The 22,452-nt window shown below is 39.2% G+C and overlaps 2 protein-coding genes across 2 annotated transcripts in view; both read right to left on the reverse strand.

Moving 5' to 3' along the window:
• LOC108883647 (SPRY domain-containing SOCS box protein 4) overlaps nt 1-669 on the reverse strand; it is a 70,896-nt gene extending 70,227 nt beyond the window's left edge. Inside the window, exon 1 of the mRNA XM_018677028.2 lies at nt 448-669. The gene's annotated coding sequence lies outside the window, so the exon portion shown is untranslated. The remainder of the gene's footprint in view (nt 1-447) is intronic.
• A 2,237-nt stretch (nt 670-2,906) lies between these two features.
• Nucleotides 2,907-21,139, reverse strand: LOC108883649 (solute carrier family 25 member 36-A). The gene is made up of 7 exons (XM_018677030.2): nt 20,688-21,139; nt 18,166-18,330; nt 15,042-15,119; nt 12,282-12,382; nt 6,820-6,886; nt 6,449-6,738; nt 2,907-5,705 (listed from the first exon to the last, which is right to left on the reverse strand). The coding sequence occupies exons 1-7, from the start codon at nt 20,726-20,728 to the stop codon at nt 5,512-5,514; spliced, it is 936 nt and encodes a 311-aa protein (XP_018532546.1). The 5' UTR covers nt 20,729-21,139; the 3' UTR covers nt 2,907-5,511.
• Between the last annotated feature and the right edge of the window lie 1,313 nt (nt 21,140-22,452).

Genomic DNA, 22,452 nt, shown 5'->3' on the forward strand with positions numbered 1-22,452 from the left:
TACAACAATAAACAATCAGCTGACAAATGGATTTTCTTGCTCCCAGGGTGCAGAATGAATTACATTCAGAGATTCGGTCCCAGTACTGTGTGATGACAGATGATATAGCCACAGAGGTAACGTGAAAACGCAGACACACTCATTACACTGTACATAAATTCATGCACATCCAGGTAACACTGAGTCAACATGTCCTCCTCAGGATTTCTCATGTGAGCTGTAAGAACTTTATCAGACTACAGTAACACTGCAAGAGGCGACAAACTAGAAGTGATTATGAAAAGAGAAGTCGTTAAAGTTAAATGCGTAATACAAGTCAACGGTCTTAATGGTAGTAAAGATACTTTTTGAAGGAAAACACAGGAGGATTCCGCTCGCCTCGCTTCAACTACACATAACCCCCTGCTCCACATCCTGTTCATCCGGTGTAAACAGAGAAACACTCACCGATCAGAAACTCAACTCGTTCCCAAACGACACTTCTCACTGAGGTTTTCAGATGAACCGAGGTCTGTCTTCTTCTCCGTTGATAACAACAACGATATTCCAGCGGTGTTTCATGTGTTTCAGCCGTGTAGCGACGGGTCCTTTGTTGCGGTAAACAGCAGCTCAACACATCCAGACAGCCAGGGAACCGATGCTGAGTGTCCATTTACTCCGCACAACGAGCGCTGATTGGTCGCTTCCACCACAACACAGCGTTCTGCCCTGACGCTATTGGCTAAGGCTCTGATGGTGCATTCAAATACTGCTCGTAAGTTCCGATAACCAATATACCAATTTCTAGTAGAACCACTACTACTACTATTACGATTACTGCAACTGTTACGACTGGCCTCAATAACAATAATAATATTTACAACAAAACCTGAAAAAACAAATTGTTGTTTGTTGTTGGAAATTACTATTTATATTGTGATTATCACTTTTTTTTTCTAGAAATAATCTGTAATGGTATGCTGACTGTTTTGATTCATTAAAATATATTATAATCTGCTCGATTACTTATGATTTCTCGATACCTGCACTAATACGTCAGCTGACACGTCCACTGCTTTCATTTCTACAGAGAGTCACTCTGCTTTCAGTGATTACTCTAAAACTGACACTGATACAACTGCACTGACAATGACACTTACCATGTGACAATTTTTCTCCTTTCACTGCTTGAACTTTAACTTAATATTCAACCCCTTATGGCACTTTCACTACAGCTGACATTGAAAATTAAACTATGCCTGTACTGAAACGTCATTCAAAGACTCTATTATAGCTGCCATTCCATATTTTAGTAACTGACCACCTCTCCATCTTCAACCGCTGTCACTGTTACAGTTATTTCAGATGTTTTAGTGGCAAATTTTCAGCAGCAGACAAGTGTAACTTTTTTAATGAAATGTTGCACTTTCTTGTTAGCTATGTTTTATTTGATGCTGCTGTCTTGATCAGGACAGTCCTGTTAAAGGCATGTCTCTGATCACTGTGAGACACTTTTCAGATTACACAAAAGTATATAATAGATAGATAGATGGATAGATAATAGATTTTATTGTTATTATATTTAAATTATATGCAGTATTATAATTATTTCCATTCGTACTATAAACAGTAGCTGTTGATCTGTTTTATTTTACCTCTATGTCTTTTTAAACTCTCAATAAGAGAGCAGGTATTATTATCTTTAGGATTTCCGACAGCACTTGAAAGTATCATTATCTCCAAACCTTATATGTCTGTTCCACAGTCTATGGTCTGTTCTTGTGTACATCTCAGACTGTGGTTTCCAGCAGAATCTTTATCACTGAACAAATCAGCGGGCTGCTAAGTGGAAGTCATTAGAGATTTATAACCGCAAAATCAATAGACTGATCTGCTGTAAAGTTTGAAATTCAGGCTGTTTTGTTGAAGTAAAACAGAGAAGGGCTGATTGATCTGCATGTTGTAATCAGGGCAGCGTGTGTGTGTGTGTGTGTGTGTGTGCATGCTGTTTGTGCTGAACTATCTTAACAGCCGTACTACAGAATCAATACGGACTAATGCCTTATGGCCATTTTTTTTTTTAAATAAGTCACTGAGTCCAACCACGACATGTATGGTGATGGATTATTCCAATTTCCATCCGCCAGCATTCATAGATTTATTCTGCTGTATATATTACTCGCACATTACAGAGGGCTAAACAGAAATCGATGCCTTCATTGGCCTCCAATATTTGAGCATGAAAATGATCATGAAGACATGTGCAAAGTAGAAACTGTGTGTGTGTGTGTGTGTGTGCTAGATTGAAGACATTTCTTAGCTTCTTCATAAACGACTTGTTAAATTGACACAATTTTTAAGTCTTGAAGCTGTGCACTGGTCACAAGTCCATCAGGAACTATTTGGCTCCTCCTGCTGGTTCTAGTAGTTAAATACAAACAGCCCTTGGACTTCATTCTCTACATACTTCTTGTTTAACATTTTAAGCACATTCCTGGACAGTTATTTCATTGCTTGTAATTTATGAAACAGAAACGGGTATCCACAGAGCAGCGTTATTCTTCATGTGTATACAGTGTATTTTTTCCTACTTTTTACCCAGTCGTGTCTGTGTTACAAATGGTATATACTTTGTATATATGTACTTGTTTTACACCATATTCTGAGCATCTTTAGTGCAAATATTTACTTCAGGATGAATTAACTTCTAGCTTATCTTAGAAAGATGGGAAACTAGAGAAAATTATTTTCTTCTTCATGCAAAATGAGACTACTTTATGATGAACTCTGCCCACTGAAAGCTTTTTATTACTGTGTTTACTGTATCAGTCAAATATAGTGTTTTTTCATCATCATCGTCATCATCATCATCTTATTAATAAGTAAACAGATTTTTTTTTTTTAAAGAAAAAAAGAGCTGGTGTAACTTTAGTTGAAAATTGATTTTTATTTACTTTTGTGTTTAAAAACAAACAAAAACACATCAATAACTGAGCTGGCAAAAACCAATCTTCCAGATTTCATTCAAACCTGCTTGAGGCTGCATCCTGTCCAAGCATACAGGCCAAACAGATTGAATTGCATACAGACACTGAAATGAGAGGTAAAAAAAATGAAACATTTGTACTGTTTGTCCAGTTGTCTGTTCATGTCACATTTTGTAAGTATTACTGCAATGGAGCCAGAGACATAAAAGCTATTAGTGTTCTATAGGAAAACATGGACGTTAAGATGAGTCAGCAATTTTTTTTCAAGCACTGACAGCAACTATGGGCTAGCAACATGTCAATGGAGACTGAAAATCAATAACTATTACATGTTACAGCACCTCAGTTTGCTTCTGAAATTATGTTGCAAGGAAGAGGGGGATGAGAGTGCTCAAGAACATCACAGGTAAATGCACCAGATTTTCTCTAACTGCTAAGAGAAATACATTTTTTTAAACATGGCAACTGGGTGGACTTTATCACAGAACATTATCCTCATGAAGAATGAGTGTGCAGTGAGACAGCAGCTGGGTGAGATGGCTTTTCTCTGTCCAGAGAAGCTTTAAATGTCATGTAAAAGGATAATAAACAATATCAAAAATTAAATAGGAAATTTGATAAGGTGCTTAGAAACTATTTGAAAAAAAATTCATGTGTTACATTTTTGGCCATGTGAACTTTTTGAAGTGATAGCTTCATTTACTGTCCCTCTCTTCAGTAACAGATTATTTTAGCAATTTCTCTAGCTTTCAGATTCAGTTTTTAACAATCCCAGCTCACTGTGGTACTCTGCACACATTCCAGTTCTTGAACTCTCACATTAAAACACTTGTAGATACGCAAAGCGTGTTGCTAAGAGAACCAAAAATAATCTGACAGACATTAAGGAGCAATGTAAACATCACGAATGACAGAAACATCCAAACTTTGCAAAATGGAACACTTTTTATGCTGCAAAATGACTAACCAACGCTCCAGCACTGATGTTCACACGGAAATATTTGTACTGCAGCTTTGGTTAGACTTTGTGTATGCACAAATGTTTGCATGGCAGCTTACGGCAATGTATGAATGCAGAAAAAAAAACAGAACTTTTAAGAAAAATCAGTCTATGTTAAAACAAGGTTAAATTGCACAAAAATGAAAACAATCATTTGCAAAGGCAAACTACAGCATGATCCTACACGGGCCCAAGAAAAAAAACATAAATGATATGCATATACAGTATCTATATAATATAAACACATTTGGACATCCTTCACAACTACTGAGAACTTCAAACTGTACAATATATTTGCTATAAGAACAGTTGCGCAAAATACCATTTTGATATACAGTAATACTTTTTTTTCTTTTACAATGTACAAGTTGAAACTCTCCACACAATAAAATGCAAAGCACAAGCCCTAAAAGGCCACAAAAGTGCATGTTATCAAGTCAGATGGAAGCCACTGGAAGGAAAGACTGGCATGAGGGTGGTAATGAAAGCCCCCTGTACAGGAGCTTTTCCACACCCACAGTGTCTTGCAAGATTAATAGTTAGAGGAGGGAAATCTGGAGTAGATATTTTTATACATGCAGGCACACATGACTGAAGATGCACACACATTCTTGAACATAGACCATCACAGTGAAAGTGACTAACATATTAGACTCACATATACACACACACTCTCTCTCTCTCTCTCTCTCACTCACACACACACTCACACACACACACACAAACACACACACACACACACACACAGAGGTTATGGGGTGATGATGAAACTCCATCAACATTTTCCCACACAAACATCTTCCCCACACTGTCACATTATATTCAAGTAGCGTCACTCCAATGGTAGATACTTAGTCTTGGTACCTTTTGGACAGTCACACTCTTCACATCTCAGAAAAGACACGTTGGTCTCATGTTCACCTAAGATTTTCAAGTCCCGAGCAGTGACTGAGTGCTGGAAGAAGTTGGCCTTGTGTCAACACCACAGGCCTACTTCACCCAGAGCACATCACTACCAGGCACTGAGCAATAGAGAAATCAAACAATGAAGTAAAGTCAGCAAACTACTCTTTCTAACACCAGTTAGTGTCTGAGGTGTGTGTTTTGAGCGACAGGCCATCACAAGCTCATTACTGTGTTTCATTGTTTTTGGACAGTAAGTGCACTGCATGAGCTTCAGGCCGTTGGAGAGGGAGGGCGGCTGCAGCATTCAGAGGGGGAATGCTTGAAGCCAAACTTTCTGTAGTGCAAAGATGGGTGGGATTAGGTGACTTGAAAACAATGAGCCTTTGCTTCAAATGAAAACCTCCCTCTGACATTCGACCTTAAATGGACATTTCTTAACTGCCAGTCATCTAATCATACAGTAATTTCACAGCACTAAAGCAAGTGCAGACTGGTGCAGACAAGTAATGCCAAGTATCATCTTTCCTGTCAAGTTCAGTCTTCATTTCGACATTTCACCCCCACTTGCCAAAGGGCATCCCCCTCAGTCACTTGCTCACTGTCTCCCTATTTAAACAGGAAGGAGACGCGCGTGTTGGGCTAACAGCTAAGCAGGTAGACCACCACTTCATAGGTGCACATCATGATGGCCGTGTTGGGAATCTGTCTGACGAGGTGGGTGGTCAGGCCGCGGTACAGCGCCCGGTATCCCTCCTCCCTGGGTACCGTGAGCAGAGTATGGAAGAAGGAGCGATACTTGCTGCCTTCTTCTCGTAGCCGGGTGCGGATCACTTCTGCAGTTTAAGAGAGAATAAAAACTGTGTTAGATACACCACTGGCTAGTAGTTGTTCTTGTCACAATTTGAGCGTGAAAGTGAGTGTTGTGTCTCCACAGGGCTAAATTCTTGTATCTGCTGCTCTCATGTTAACATACTGATCCATCTTTTGGCATGTCCACTATCCCCCAACCTATTCCTGAGCTAAATGAACTGCTAAATATTCTCATTCCTTCTCTGTCCCAAAATGACTTTAGACAATTCAAACAGAAGGTATCTGAATTGTTGCTTTCAGCTGTGGGCTGCACACGTGGGCAGAGAATGATAGTGATATTTATAGCATAAGTGGACCATGATATTTTCCAGTAACAAAGTACGTGAGTCACTGCTTTACTCAAAATGCTACATGTCTTGACACCACAATACAGTCTGGTCTACTCAGCCTGCTTGCAGCTGAAAAATTAGGCAAAATAATACCCCGACATTTCAGGATCTCAATATTCTTGACACTGTTCATGCTTGTCAATATTTATTTATATTTTCCATATACCATATGATATGTGGCCTTTAAGGTTATGTATTTAAAAAGATACTTTCAGGTTGATATGACAGCATACAAACAGCATCCTTTAAAAGATAAGGCAAGAGATATTCCACATTTTTCCTTGAGATTTGTTGACAATAAGAAAAATGTGGAGTACCTTTTTCTTTATCCATAGAGAGAAAAGAAAATAGCTTAGGAGAGTGAGACAGAAGAGTACCGTGAGGGTAGGCGATGGAGGTGGCACAAGTCTTGGAGGTGGCTGCTGCGAGCATCATGCCCACAAAGTCTGAGGCATCTTTGACAGACTCATCCTCTTCGTCCATGCTGGCGTGGGCCTTGGCCTCCAGCAATTTACGTTTGATGCTCTCATAGATGACAAAATGGATAACAGTCTCAGAGATGCCAGCGTACGAGGCTGACATGCCCCTGTAGAAACCTCGCAGGCCGTCCATCTGGTACACCCGCCGCACACACTCAAACGCATTCATTCGCCGCTCACCCCGGTTTCTGAAATCAAAAAGGGGCTTTTAACTTAAGTCTAGTAATAATACTGTAGCCTCTAGACTTATGACATTATGGTTTGCTCACCTGGCATCCAGCTGCAAACGGGTCTTTATCAGCCAGATGGGATTGGTGGCTGTGATGGCGGTGAACCCTGGGAAATTCAGAGGAGGTCAGAGGTTCAGACAGACGCAGAGACACTTGAAAGAACACAATCTAATCAAGTGTAGTAAATATTCTATACAGGGCAAGGACAGTGAGAAAGCACTTCACTAAACAGGATCAACTGGCTTCAGTGTTTAACTTTTCAGTGAGTATTTCATTTCAGCTCTCCTACACAGGTTTACTGTTCAGATGAACTGAGACAAAGAGTTAAATCTATTTTTAAGTCACTAATTGCATTAGAGACAAAAATGCACATATTGATCCTCTTCATGTGAAATGCTACTCAGGTGCATGTAAACCAAACAGCTCTCTTCATCAACTGAAGTATCTTAACTAACAACAGTGCATGAAGGCAGCAGCTTTAAGCCGAGTGCTTTATTTTTTTTCATTTATCACCCTAAAAAATATCTAACTGCAATCACTGGGAAATGAGGCCAAGCAGCAAATTCATTTTAGGCCTTTAAGTGTGGCAGATTGTTATTATACTGCAGTCTGATTCATTTCTTTTAAATGCTAATGAGAGCTCTTGTGGTTCTAATGAAAACATTTCACAATTATAACATAAGCTCATCTTAAAGAGCTTAAAGAGGCGGTCTGTTTTTAATTCATCAGACTTTCAGTGTGATTTGAAACAGAAACATGACTACTAGATTTTTTTTTTTTTTCCAAATGCAGATCTGCCATTATACAACTTCAAGTCACAACACAGTGGATTTGATTATTAGTTGACATTGCTCTAAATTGTAAAGTTAAGGCATATGAATGCACCCACTTATTAGTCAATGAATGCATGTTTTTGTATTTATTCTATGACATTTAATGAACCAGCGGTTAACTGGTTAGACACTACAGACAGGCTGCTGGCCTGATACTAGCCCAACAAGCCCAACTACTACAGCAGAGAGAAACAAGATGGTGTCTGGAGGAGATTCTTCAATTATTCAGCAGGACTAAAGTGGAAAGTCTCTGACGTGGAATTTAGTGCAGCCTTTAGTTCCTAATGGTGGAGGGCAACCTTGCTCTAGATGTCCTCAATGCCAATCTCAGTGTTGGTTTATTTTGAAGGAGGTCAGTCAATAGTTAGGTCAGTGAAAATGCATTTAGAATGCCCCTGTGTCTGCAGAGTATACAACATATTAAGCAGATGTGTGTGCATGTGCTTGTTTGAGTTGTTTGCAGGGGATGATACAGACATTGTGTTTTGTTTAGTAGGAGCAGTAGGTAGTATACAGGAATGTAGAGTTTGATATGTAGGGTGTAAAGCTAGTTAATGAGCGCTTTGTATCATTATGAAATGACACAGAGTCTCTAAAGGTTTCTGATAAAATAATGTACAATAGAGAAACAAAACATGGCCATTTGCAGGAAACAGCTAGACGAGGGCAATTCTATAAAGAGGCCTGAGTTACATCTAGTGTATCAATGCAACAGAGCCCTACATTAAGGCAACTGCGTGAAGGAGAGAGGATGACACAAGTCTGCTGAAGAGAAGTAGAGAAGAACAAAAAGAGGAAGGAGAAAAAAGAGGGAAGTAGAAGGAAGTAGCGTCTATGGTGTGTACTCACGAGGGAGGGGCAAAGCTCCTCCAGCTCCTCCCCGCTGCAGCTAGTAGCCTGCAGATATGGGGGGCTCAGATGGCGGGGGTCTCCCACCCAATCACGCAGGGGTGAAAGCTTTACAGTAAAGCCCTAAAATAGACACAGGCTTTTCTGTACCACAGTCACACACAAGCAGCAGTCACATCCACCCCAAACCCCACCAACCACCCACCCCAACCCACTGGTAGATGGAGAAGAGATGGGAGGTGCAGGACTGACACCCCCCCCCCCCATCTTTCCCCAAACTCTAATCCCAACTAAGCCCTGTGCCCTCTAATTTACTATTATTTGTTGAATTAAATGGTTTTACATTTCTTTTACTTTCACTTTAACACAGTTCATCCCCTAAAGAAAATGTTGACTGAACAGAAGCCAACCCAATCCAAACCTCCAGCTCCACCTCACTGAAGTGAGGTAAAAACACAAGTATAAATACAAAGACAGAAAATAAAATTGAAGATGTATTCTTCATAATAATTGTGCCATTATAATCTGCATATCACAGAAAAATCAAATCAAATGCTTAATAAATTAAATAGGTGATAAAGAGAGGCAGGTGGAAATGCTAACCTTGTCGTAGTGTGTAACAGACTCTAAGCCTTGAATGACGGTGATGAAAGGAGTGCAGAGACCATTTTATGAACAAGTGATGACATTTTGGTGACAGTGAAGTGAAACAATGAGGTGGAACCATGAATACAACTCAGTCTGCCCCAAATACCTCTCTGGGCCAGACCTGATTCTGGAAAAACTGGGATGAATATAAAAATAACATTAAAATGTCCTTGCACATGGAGAAAAGTCTCTAGAGAGCCAGCCCGTTTCTACGAAAACATGTCGCATAACTCCTACAGTAGTTATTAGACAACTCCTCTTCAATGTCACATGACACTAAAATAAAAAAGGAAAAATACTTTTTAAAAGTATTTCATGGTCACAGAATGTTTGTGGTGGATTAAGTCTTAATATTTGTTGTGAAATTATGTTCATAATTAACTGTGAAGCCTATTTAATGTAGCTATTATTTTATTATGACTCCTTTTAAATGTTTATTACTCATGTTTATTTTAATAATTGTTTTGTGCTTTGTGTATAAATATGATATAGTGACATTATTAACAGGACAACATGTGCCCTTTAATAATACATATTGAATAACACATCTTCACATGAATAATTTGCAGTTTTATATTGCTATTGCAATAGTTTTTCCTTTTCTATATAATAATGTATATAAAAATGTTTCTGTATATATTAGTGTATTAGTTGGTGTGTGTGCCAAAATGTACCAAATCTATGTCAGCATATAAACCTAAAAAGTCAAGCAGCACAGTCACAAAATTCTATGACATAGCAAAAAATAACATATTTCTAGTAATGGAGGTGAACTCACTTGTTTTTCTGCTTAGTAATTTACATTTACAAGTTGACAGATGTGCAGCAGAGACAGCAAAACTGAGTTGTGTGAAAAGCGGCATCTACATATAGACATGCTGCTGCATGTTGTGCTTTATGATCTTTCCATGTAACATAATGCCTGTGCAGTTTCTCCAGAGGAGTTTGACCTACATTCAGAGAAGGCAAACATGCTTTAGATTAACTGCTGGAGGGGAAAATAAGTCTACTCCGGGAAAGGACTACCCTTTCCCCGAGTACAAAGGAAGCCAAATATGCACAGTAAGAGGCAGTGACTCCTCAAAGTTACTGTACAAAACTGGAAACAATTATCCAGCATGTGGGTAACATGTAGATGGGTCAGTAAGGCTTTCCTTAATTCTGCTATTTCTAAATGTTAACGAGCTTAGGAAAAGTATGGGAAACATGTGCATATGAAAGACAATGAGACATTTGTATAGATCAGTGCCACAGATGTTTGCCCAAGACACCAGCAGACAGCTGTCCAGCACTTGTGGCTTGTGGGTTAAGGTTGTGTTATATATATCCTTTTCTGTATGTATGTGGCTGCCACGTTGATAAAGAAAATTGTGCAACAGGAGGAGGAAAACAATATTCTCAAAGATTAACGTAACGTACGTATCTCTCCTTTTTAAAAATGATTCATTACATTACATATATGTGCTTTCACTGCATCTTGCCGACATTCAAGTATTATTTTGTGCGTTTTAAACTGGTGCCACTATTGTTGAGAGTAAATTGTCAAGGCGAGCCAACTGTCTTTGGGAAATTCAACTCATTTAAAAAGAGGAAGTCATGTCGAAATCAGTTTTTGAATGATGGAATGGCACCAATTCAACTTGAAAAGAAAGGACTGAGGCACTAATGGTGTTTATGGATGATGATGGATGACAAAAAAGCATACGGCACATTAAAAGCGATTACAAGCTTCTGTGGCAGTGACAAGGTTAGCATTTCTTTTGTGCTGACAACATAAAATCCAAGTATGTGTCATTACTTTACCTTTACTATGATATATGACTATTGATAGAACAAAACAACAGACTGAGGGGAAGGGGGGAGGTGTGTGTCAAGACTAAGCAATAACAAAACTGTATGAGAAGAACCTAAAACTACAAACCAGCAGCAAACACACTGCCATGAGCAATTGTATTATCATTACAAATGAATAGCCATCATGAACTTTCTAATATTCAGAAAAATCACCATGGTTTTCATACCAGTGTAAAGAAATGGGGTGCTACCTGACGTGTCCGCCCGAGTGCCAGGGGCCCCGGTTGACCTTTGGGGACCGTGCTCTCTCCTCTATACACACAGAGCAAAGAAGGGGGCCCAGACCACACTGTTTAAGTAACAACCGGGATGTTAAACCATTTACAGAGACCTCTGGAGAGGTCTCAAAATGAAAGAATTAAAAAAAAAGAGGAAAGAAGGGCGAGGAGGATAAAAAAATATATAAATAATGGAAGACATGGGGGACAACAGGGCTAAGAGAAGAGGAAAGCACAACCTAAACTTTGAGGACCATGTTGTTTTCTTCTTTTTGTCCAGCAGTTAGAAATATGTATACAGCAGAGTCATTGTCGCATGCCAGCAGTGGCATGATATAGTCTGAAGCTGCCTGGGTGCTGTGTCTCATCTGGTTTTACTGCTGATATAAGGTTTTGTCTCCTCAAACATTTGTGGGCTGTCAAGGCTGCCATGAGGGGACAAGATACTGTATTATCTAAGTGGATGGGTGTATTCAGAGAGAGGAAATGCTCAGAAAAAAAGCTGGTGAGAGTAAATGTTAAGGATGTACTATTGAGTAGCAGGGTCCATTTTTTCTGAATTGCCAGTTGGGAGATTAAGTTTTTACTTTGAAAAAGCCATTTTCCAAGGCCATTTTCACCACAATCAAGGTCAAAGTCAGTTTGATCCTGAGAGTCTTAAATTGTGCTTTCTGTTAAACCCCCTATTCCTTAAATTTAATATTTATATACATGAAAGAGCTACATAATGCCTACTTATAACAGATATTATTAGTTAGCTTTAGCATGCTTTAGGTATTCACAAGCTTGTGAGGATCCCACCATCTCACACATGTATATGGAAATGGGGGGTGAAGGGAGAAAAAAAATGAAATGAAACTTCAGTGATACTTCAAATTGTGAAAAAATGATGAGAAGATAAATGAAATTTGTCTCATAAAGACAAACTGAATAATTTTTTAACATGTTTTTTTAATATATATATATATATATAAAACCCACCAGTGATTTACACTGCTCAGGCAGACTGACAGACAGACAGACAGACAGGCAGATTTAACAGACAGAGACAGAGACAGACAGACAGAAGGGAGGGAGGGGGAGAAGGAGCCATCATTACCTGCCATCCCAGCTGACACCATGTGCACCTGGGTAGAGTCTGGCTCCAGCACCCCATTCAGCTTCTCCTTGGCTGTTGAATAGGCCGCAAAGTAGATCGCCCTGTAATAAATAACACCACGAAACAATAAGACAGAGGTTGATAAGAACCTAAAAATACTGAATGAGCTGACAAAGGATTAACAACTACTAACCAGCAGGAAACCAGAGGAAGAAAACAAAGCCTCTTCAGTTTCAACACATGTACCACTGATCAAAACAACAAATCTGCAACTAAATATGAATGATGAACATTAACGGATTTCATTGCACCATAAAAAAATCTAACTAACTAACTGGAACCATTATGTATGTAAATTAAAAATACAGGCAAATTAACTGTGCATTTTATTTAAAGAATATCATTAAATATGAAAGTGTTATTTCAATTGCCTGAAACAAAATACTGCCTAAATTATACATGAGGGTATGGAACAGAATAGAGCTAAGCCAACTAATATGCCACATAAAAGCAAGCCAGTGAAAGAAGTCTATCTGTGCTTATGCATGCTTGTGTATGTGTGTGTGAGTGTGTGTGTGTGTATCTCAATCTCATGCTTTAGTAGCAGATTTATCTCCCATGATTCTAGCTGCTCCTCACTAAATAAAATCACAGGATTTAGTCAACATTTCTGCTGAGTGGAATTAAACCCAGCGACCTCTCCTCCCTGCCCTCGTTCTGAATCGAGAGCATGCATGCTCAACACAATCATGCTGCTTAGGAGATGAATTACATGAGTGGTTCTGAATGTGTATGTGCATCTCTCATACATAATGAGCATTGGTGCTGCTGCAAACTATTCCATCTGTGTGTGTTGCTAATCAACGCCAGCAGCATGCCCAGTGGACCACGCTCTCATTAGCATGAGAATATTTTTTTAAGCTTTCCAGCGTCAGAGTGCTGTTTCCTAACTATAATAGGAGAGGATAACTCTGTAGCTGAGCAACCCAGACCCCCCCTCCACATACACACACCCACACACATTAAAAAAGTAAAGAATCAGTTATTCCATTCACTTATATTGTGTCTAAAGCTTAGACTGTGATTGAATGGAATGGAAATTGCAGCTTGCTATATATCTTCAAAACTGGAATATTCCACTGGATATATGATAAACTCAACAGACATTGATGGCAACATGTTGATCAATAAAATTAGAGTATCCTTGTAGGAGAATCACTAGATTTTACTGCCTGTAGCTGAGAATTGAACTGATGAATATGGCTGAAGATCTAAGTGTTGTGCATGACTCATGATCAATCACTCCAAGTCTCAGACATTTCATTTCCCATCTAATCCTCAGATGTGCAAATTGGTCTGTCTTAGTGTCAGTGTGTTTACATTTCTTTTATGCTTGTATCATACTTGAAAAACACCTGTGACATGAAAACAACAAGCCTGCTACACCATTTCTTAACAACTTCACAATGTCCAAACATCACACTCGTCAAATTTTATTTTAAATTTCATTTAAGATCCTAAAGTGTTTTTTGATGCCCATTAGAATATTGTGTCAACTTCAGTGAAGTGGTGGAACAATCAGGTACAAATATACAGTACATATGTAATGATATACTGTATTTGTAATGTGACAGCGTGATGCTGCAGAAAAAAATATTTTAAAAGGAAAAACTGGACATTAAAATTATAACTGCTACAGAAAACTGCACATAAGACAGTGGAAAGGAACATATGTTGCCAATGAGTTCATCAGGTTCATGCCTTATGTAACAGTATCTTCCTATAACACAGTTTGCTATAGCTGTCGTGACCAGGAAACAAGCTGCCACTTCCACAGCTGGACAACTGGCCCACAGGGCGGACACATACAAACACACACACAAGGGCATTTCTCATCCCTCACAGAGTCTGAGTCAGAAAGAGAGAGACAGTACTGACAGTGAAGGACCCAGAGTTCTGAATTAATATAAGCAAAGAATGACAATTAAGGTGAGATAGATAGAGACAGAGAATAAGGGTATGGAAAGGATGACTCAGAGACAGAGACCACAACGAACCAACGGGAAGACAATGACAATGGCCATGTGATGCAGCAGTAGCTAGGGAGAGCTAGACAGGTCAGAGAGGGGGATTAGACACAAAACAACTGCCTCAGTATAGGAACCCCATTGTGATAATACACAACAACAATAGTCACATGACAAGAGTGTCACAGCTGGCAGACGCCTGCTGTTGTTGCCGTTTCATTCAGACTTTTATTGACTAACTCCAGGCTGTTATGTAACCCTAACCAGCTAAGCTAAGACAGAGGGAACCTGCTCATTTCCGCTAGGATTTGATGCACAGAATTTCATTGCATTTCTGTGAATATAAGCTCTACGTAAGCCGGAAGCTTGGAAAAAAGCTAAGAAGATCTAGCAAAAGGAAATATATTCCTCAACAAAACTGTGGGCCAAGTATTGATGTAATTTCACAAGTAAATGACACAGCAATGCCTTTATTCTCTGTTAACAGATCAAGCTTGACCTGGTAACAGTGTCTCAATCAGACACTTTCTTAATAAACAGTAGAAATGCAGTGGACGTCTCTATTGTGTTGGTTATCAGATATGCAAGTGTAGGTCATTTACTTTTCTCTTTCTTTTGGCTTTTGTGTGTACACTTTTGCTGACCTGCTTAAGACAACCTGAGCATGAAGGCTTAAGTAGGTAGGAGACGATATGCAACACACCCAGAATACTGTAGATAATGCTATACATACCTAGAAGGTGCCACACCTACAAGGTTGGGTCCCAGTCCTCTGAAGAGTGAACGGGGTCCCTCTCTCTCTAGAATTAACCTGCATAGAGAGAAATCATTTTATTAAACATTTTGCTTTAAGTTTAACTGGTCATTACATCATAGTACAGACCAAGAACACAGTACATTTAATATCTATGCATTACAGTTTATATCAATTTAGAACACTGGGAAAACAATCATGTGACTGGCAGGGGGAATGAGAAGAAAGAAATCTTCACTGTCCATGCAGGTGTTGTGTAACTTTGACCTTAATATGAGTAGCTTTATTCGTAATGTTTAGCAATTCTATCCATATAAGTTACACAAACAGCAGTTCTTTGTCACACCATTGTGTGTGGAAAAAAAATCCCTCATATGCTGTATGATCACAGAGAAAACACAGAGCCATGAGAAATAGAAAGAACATCCATGAAAATGCAGAGGTCAAAACATAGAGACAGCCTCTGTTTGTATCTAAATTTATATCTGATGTGGGCACCCTAAACAGATACGAGTGGTAAGTTATAACTTCTTGGGCATTTTGCCAAGACTTGGCACTCAATACAGCTTGACATTGTACACTGGGTGGCTAGCAACATACTGGAGGACCTAAAATAAATGAAATGACAGGTATTCCCATTTCACTCTGTTGATGTTTATAGTCCTGTTATTGTGAAAGCTCACGTTATTTTTCTGTTAATACCTGAGCTCAAAGATTGTGCATCTGTCTCCAGTCTAACCCAGTAACCTAATTCAAAGTGAGTTCAGCTTATAGTTCACCTTCATTTGGTGACACCTTTTCTCATTCACTAGTACAAAGTACATTCAAAGAAAAAAAAATCAAGAAATCTTGGAAAGAATAGGAGTCCCAAAACACAGGAAAAGTCATCTGTGGGAGATCCAATTCCTGTGATGGCTAAACTCAAGAGATTAAAAACAAGTCACAGTCACAAAACTCAAATCATTATCTAACATACCCTGCTCTAAAATGAACTAGGTCTGCACCACACTGCATGTTGAGCCACTTTTAAGCCTTTTTAAACTTTGCTTGCCATACCATTCTTCCCTCTTCTGCCCTGCTCCATTCTGTATCACGTAACAGTGGTGTAGAGTTCCTGCTCTTGGCTCAAGGGCAACCAAAAAGTAGGTTTATATCAGCACAAGACCAATGTTGAGCCCAAAACAATGCCCAGATTAACTGACAATCTCTTGAAAGAGGGCATCAGTCCAGTGTTATTAAACAAAATCCTGAAGAAAGTGTTAACAAAGACTTGTTGAGGCAGGAAAACAGACAAAGAAAATATTCCCATTTATTGCAACAGCCTGTGAGAAAAAATAACTTTTTTCAGCTTAATATATGTAGAAAAGGCATTTCTGGTTAACCACTTTACTGACAAATGACCAATTCTATTTAACTGTGAAGGTACAATGTTAGCATTTTTCCTATATATCCTTACAAGTCTGACTTTCATGTTAAAAGTCCATGTTAAAAAGCAGTATTTTTTCCTGAGAGACTGAATAAAACACAAGATGAGAAGTTTGTCAGACACCTAATTTGCAAAATAATTTCTGCAAGCATTTGGCAGTGGAAAATTCCACACACAGCAGCTTGTGCATTATGCAGTATGTTTAACACTGTGTGACATGCTCCATGACAATCATGGAAATAGGTTGCCACAGGACAAGAGTAGAGCTCTGCAGCCATGTTGAATACTTACTTAAACAGTATTGATCCCAGTGTGTCTAAAATTAATTGCAAGTATCCAACTTGCAATTTCAGAAAGCTCCAAATAAATGTCTGACCTGTGTCAGATTCCCCTATACTCTCACTTCCCATCATTCTGGTAAATTTCCACTATGATTAATAAGAAGAGCAATGACATATGACCTTGCATGTTGCAGAAAAAAGGAACCATTTATTGGGTATTTCTTGCATTGGTTTCCCTGTAGTTGACTAGAGAAAGTACCCAAAACAGCCAGAGAGCTTTATGGTCAAAATGAGGCTTAAAATAATTTGTCTCCAAATGCCACTAACAAGAGTATACTTGAGGCTGGACTTTTTATCTGCTGCACTGTTCAAGTGTCTTGGTGGTAAATTTATCTGTTATCTAACAAATGAACAAACATTTTCCAAAAGAAAATTCCTCAGCAATCCAAAAACCCCTTGAAACCTACTCCCTAGTGCAGGTTAAGCATTTCTTAACAACTTTTTCCAGTGTGTAACAGCACGTTGACCCGCTTCACTGCAGGTTCAGAACATACTTTACATGGGTTGGGCAAAAGAGAAACAAATTCTGTAGAGACTCTGTAATAGGCTAAATCCATTATCTGATTTTTTTTTTTTTTCCAATTTTATTCTATTTTTGTACCGCTTCCTCTCCTGGATTATTTAATGTGTCAGACTAGCAAATAATTATCCTCTAAAAGCACATTTGTTCCTAGGAAGTAGTGTACAATGCAAACTCACAGTACGATTGCAGTAATACAGAACATACAGACAAACCTGTAACATTAATACCACAGACTGTCTGAGTTCACCAATTGACATAGACATTTGCTGTGACAGCAAAGAAAGATGTGTGTGTCACAGATCTGACAGGCTAACAAAACTTACCAGGAATTTCATTTGTTTTTTTCAGACCCTGTTCCTCCTGCTAAGTAACTGTGTTACACAACTTGGGGTAACAGCAAGTTTTCCCACAGGTTAATACATTTGCATCTAATTGCCCCCATTTGCATCTTGGCATAACAATGTATACATTAAAACTGCACTAAGTCTAGTTTCTAGTAACCAATGAGCTGTCCATACCCTTATCTCTCTAACTGCCAAGAAAGTTCTGATATATCACTGAGGTAACACTTAGACCAGAGAAAGACTACACTAATTCTATCAAACACACTGTTAATTTAACAATATTAATTGACAATGTCAAAGGTATTCCCTAACTCTATGCATTTGTTACAAAAAAATCTTAAGTTTGTTTGACATAAGTACTCTACCCCATATCATGTAGTTAATCAAAACTAACATTGGTAAAGTTCCTTGTTGAAATTAAAATTTTAAAAAAGCAACAAAAATTAACATGTAGTGTCATCCTCCTTACTTGAGACAGTGCAGAGGCCCTGGTGGAGCAACACGGGCCACAGTGGCTCCATTGACGGCACTGAGCTGAACTTCAGAGACATAGAGAGTGATGGTGGAGGACTGCAGCCTGGTCTTCACCACTTCCAGAGGACAAGTTAAAATAGCACCCACTGTACCTCCACATCTACAAAGGGAACGGGAGAGGTGTTAAGAGGGAAAGGATAGAGAAAGGCTCTTTTTTACTCAATCAATTCATCACGTAAAGGACAGAGTATAACAATATCATTATAATATTTGGTCCAAGTCACATCTTTATTTTGCCTATTTCCTCGGCCAGTTTTCTTTTATACATTTAATCTGGTCTCCCCAATCACTGGTAAGACAATCTGTTATTCCTTTCAGCTCTAAAATTATCTAAGAGTGGGCACACATCCACACACCATGACCTGGTGTTGTGATACTATGATATGTAAGCTATCTGTTCAGAATATTTGACTGATGATTTAGTTCAGAGTAAAACTGTCTGCAGCTCCGTTTAACTCTATCAACTTTGCTGACTTCTGCCATCTGAGAAGGCTAGAAAGAGATGTCATGAAAATTAGGACTGTTGTTTAGCAGGCTCACTGGAACTCTCACACACATTAACACGATAAATTAAAAAATGACTGTTTACAAATGAACCAAAGAAACTTGTGATCTTGTTGCATAGACTTTGACCTCTACTCTAACTGAAGCCATCAGCAGCATGTAAACAAACTGAAGCTGATTTAATTCCAATCAGTTCCCACCTCATTATCTAAAAACATAATGCATCATTGTCAAACTAATATAATTTTATTATCTATTTGATTTATATGGTATAATTTAGTATAGGATTTTTATAAGCCTGGGGCTGGCAGACATCATCTCAATACAAAGTTCTGTCCCTGTGCCACATGTACACGCTGGTTGATCCCCTCTGCTTTCACCAAAGGCTTGGTGCTTTCCATAATAGGACTTGCATGGACAAAGATTAACTCTTAAAACACCACAAAGCTGAAAAGTGCTTGCTGAAATCATATGAATGCTCTATAGGTTGATTAATGTGAATACTAGCTGTAGTTGTGCAGCGGTGTACGCTGACAGCCTGGCTGCTGGCAGCGAATTCCCCTAACTGCAGGTTGTTTAGAGTAGCACCAACTATATTTACCTTTCAAAAGATCGACCCACATTCATGCTTACAGGCAGCGGCAACCTTTGGCCTACTTTTCGGGGCTATGCTGGCTGCTGCATGTATATGTCTCACTGTTGCTGTGTGAGGAAGCACTGTGCTGAAGCCACTAGCTCTGGTTTTAGGAGAACGCAAATCAGATTCTGCTTATTCAAGATAGCAACACACTGTGAGTTGTTTTCAGATTTTAAATCCCTGGCATGAGAGATAAAGGCAGAGTTGTGGTGAGATGAGATTACCATATTTGAATGTCAAAGGTTTGGTGAAGAGATGAAAGAAGAGGTGAAAGACGCAGAGAAACTGAAGACAATGGATTGAAACAAGACAGATGTACTGCATCAATAAACTGCTAAATTTTACGTCTGTGTTTACATTTCCTTTGATAAACAAGCAGTTAGGCCTATTTACAGAATTGTAAATGAGAAGAATTGCTTAGCTACTGTATGGGGTGCAGGTTTAATCTACAGTCATACTGTATTGTCCTCACTTTGTAGCTTTATTTGGTCTTTTACAAATGATCCACATAAAGTTATCCACAACAAATTCTTCCTCCTGCGGTACGGAGTTACGCAATACAGCAAAAAATGACCCTTTTAGGGAACAAATACTATCTGATGGATGTTTGCAGGGTAATGCTCGTCTGCTGTACTTGAGGTCCTTGACACCAAAAGGTGTGGGAACACCTAAATATTCATACAAAAATAAGTTGTAAGTATTTGGAGTTGGGCACTTACTACTATCCATCAATAGGAGAAACACAAGGTGTAAACATTAATCACACTGTTGACTCCATATACGCAGACCTGTTACTGGCATTTCGCTTCACTCTTTAATTAATCTCTCAGGTCTTAAAATATTAAATCTCTGGAGAAAATAAGTAGCAGTGCTGTGGCTGCAGGACTTCATCAAGTAATCGAGAGAGCATAACAACGAGCCCGGAAATAAGTTTAACGTGTCTTCAAAATAAAGGCGTGAAATAGTGACACTTGGAAAGAAAATGCCGATATTTAAGGGTGAAAACAACTAATGTCTATGCTGAAATACAAGATGTAGTCCCTGAAGGCACACAGAAGCTCAAACGCGCTGTTTTTGTCATATTTTTTATGTACAAGTGAAGAGTCGACAGGAAGTGTAGTTTGTACCGACAGTTCTGACAGTGACGTGCACGCCGTGCTGCCAGGGTTGTAACGTTAGCACGTGCACGCGCTGCGTAGAAAAACGGTTCTTGTTAGCTAATTTGCTAGGCAAACCAGACGACGAGTATTAAATTTAAACGCTGTGGCTGTACATTTAAAAACAAACTCGTATATGAAAACAGTTGTCTGACTTACCCTCCAGCGAACAAATGAACCAGCGTGTCCCTTTGGGTCATTATTTAACATGCTCTGCCGAGCACCGCACCTCGGGGCTGCGGCAGAGGGCCAAACACGGGCTTGGGTCCCGTCCCTTCCCGTTGTTTTCTGCCTCCGAGAGGATGCGCACGTCGATAGGCCAACGACGTCGATGATGGACCAGCGGTGGGGCGAGTCTCCGGTGATTCAGACTGCAGTGGGCCGACAAACCCCCCTCTGTCTCTCTCAGCTTGCTCAGGTTCCCCTCTGACACAGATGTCTTCGACTAAACCACCGGCGTGCTTCGACCTCAGCAGTCTAGCTGCTGATAGATGAATATCACAGCGCTAACGAACGGTTTTATGGACCATCCACGGACTCGTCGCGATCTTTACCTCTGCTTTCATCGCTTCAGCGACAGGGAAGGAGGTAGAGCTCATAGTATTTACTGTACAATCATAGGCTGGGAAACACGCACTGCTATTGGTCAGCCCTGCGTGTGACGTCACGTCGTTACCGCCCCGATCATGCACTGTTCACATGCTCAACATTGAATGAATCAGAGCTGCGTTAACATTTCCCCTGTCTCTCAAGGCCAAAGAAAACCATCCTTACATATATAACCATCTATAACCATCTATAACCATGTCTGTAACAAAAACACTATTTCTGTTTTTTTTTTCTTACTGAGATCCCAAGAGCAAAAACAAAGAAAGAAACAAAAAACACTTACACTCACCAGCATACAAAAGGAATCATACAGATAGGTAGGACAACCAATCAAAACAGAGTCAAAAGCTTTAATGCAAGGATGTTTATATCATATTAAGAGAACAGTTTAGCAGTCCTAGCATTGTTCTACTATTTGGAGGGGTGATAGAAGGTCTTTGATTTCCACACTGCCTCCTAGTAGGTTTGGGTGATGTGGTAGCTATGATCAAAAATACTATACTATACTGCTGATGATACAAATTAACTATCATTTATAATTATATATAATATTTCTACGTAGATGTATTAAGCCACCATGGTCAGTCTCACACACCACTGGGCAGGACTGTAATGGCTGAATTAGACAAAAAGAATTTTGGCATCGGTGTAATGAAGCATCTTGATATGCCAGGTAGTTAATTCACTTTATCGCTTTATTTGGTCATTCAATCTATAAAATCTATTTTTCTCAGCTGAATTGCACAGTAACTTACTGGATCACAGCATATAATTGTTTTGCAATAAAAAAAATCCACAAGCCTATAGTTTGGCAGGAAGCTAGAAGTCAACTCTTTAACCTCAGTCACCGTTTCAAATACAGCACAGGCTGGCCTTCAAAAATGTTCTCTCAAACACTGGAAATTACTGAAGACCACTGGATTGATATTTTTAAGGTTAAATCAGACCTCTGACAAAGAGTGCTGTCTTACTTAAAGTATTCTTAGGACTAAACACTTTAGATACTAATACTAACAGATTGAAAGAGGTAGAGTTACACACGTGGACATCCAGTGTGTGCCTAAATCAGCCAGTCCAAGTGTTGCTCCACAGCAGCATTCAACCATGATGTGACTCGTTCAAATGCTCTTTGATAGCATTTGGCAGGCCAGGGAGGAAACAATTTGATTTTCTTTCCTCTTTCATGGACCTTGACTTATTTTTATTTATTTATTTATTTTCTGAAAGCTGCTACAGGATCAGCTGATCACAGTCAGAATAGTAAATTCAATAATGGAGCTGAAGGAATCCACACAGTTTTGTAATTGGGAGCACA

This window comes from Lates calcarifer, linkage group LG4 (assembly GCF_001640805.2).
Source record: "Lates calcarifer isolate ASB-BC8 linkage group LG4, TLL_Latcal_v3, whole genome shotgun sequence".
NCBI classification, from domain to species: domain Eukaryota; kingdom Metazoa; phylum Chordata; class Actinopteri; family Centropomidae; genus Lates; species Lates calcarifer.

What these genes read in the sequence shown, in the direction of transcription:
- LOC108883649 (XM_018677030.2), bottom strand. Translation starts at nt 20,728, where the DNA reads ATGACCCAAAGGGACACGCTGGTTCATTTGTTCGCTGGAGG. An exon ending in GTTCATTTGTTCGCTGGAGG is followed by an intron (nt 18,331 to 20,687) that starts GTAAGTCAGACA and finishes TTCCCTTTGTAG; the next exon opens with ATGTGGAGGTACAGTGGGTG. An exon ending in GGTGTCAGCTGGGATGGCAG is followed by an intron (nt 6,887 to 12,281) that starts GTAATGATGGCT and finishes TGAATTTCCCAG; the next exon opens with GGTTCACCGCCATCACAGCC.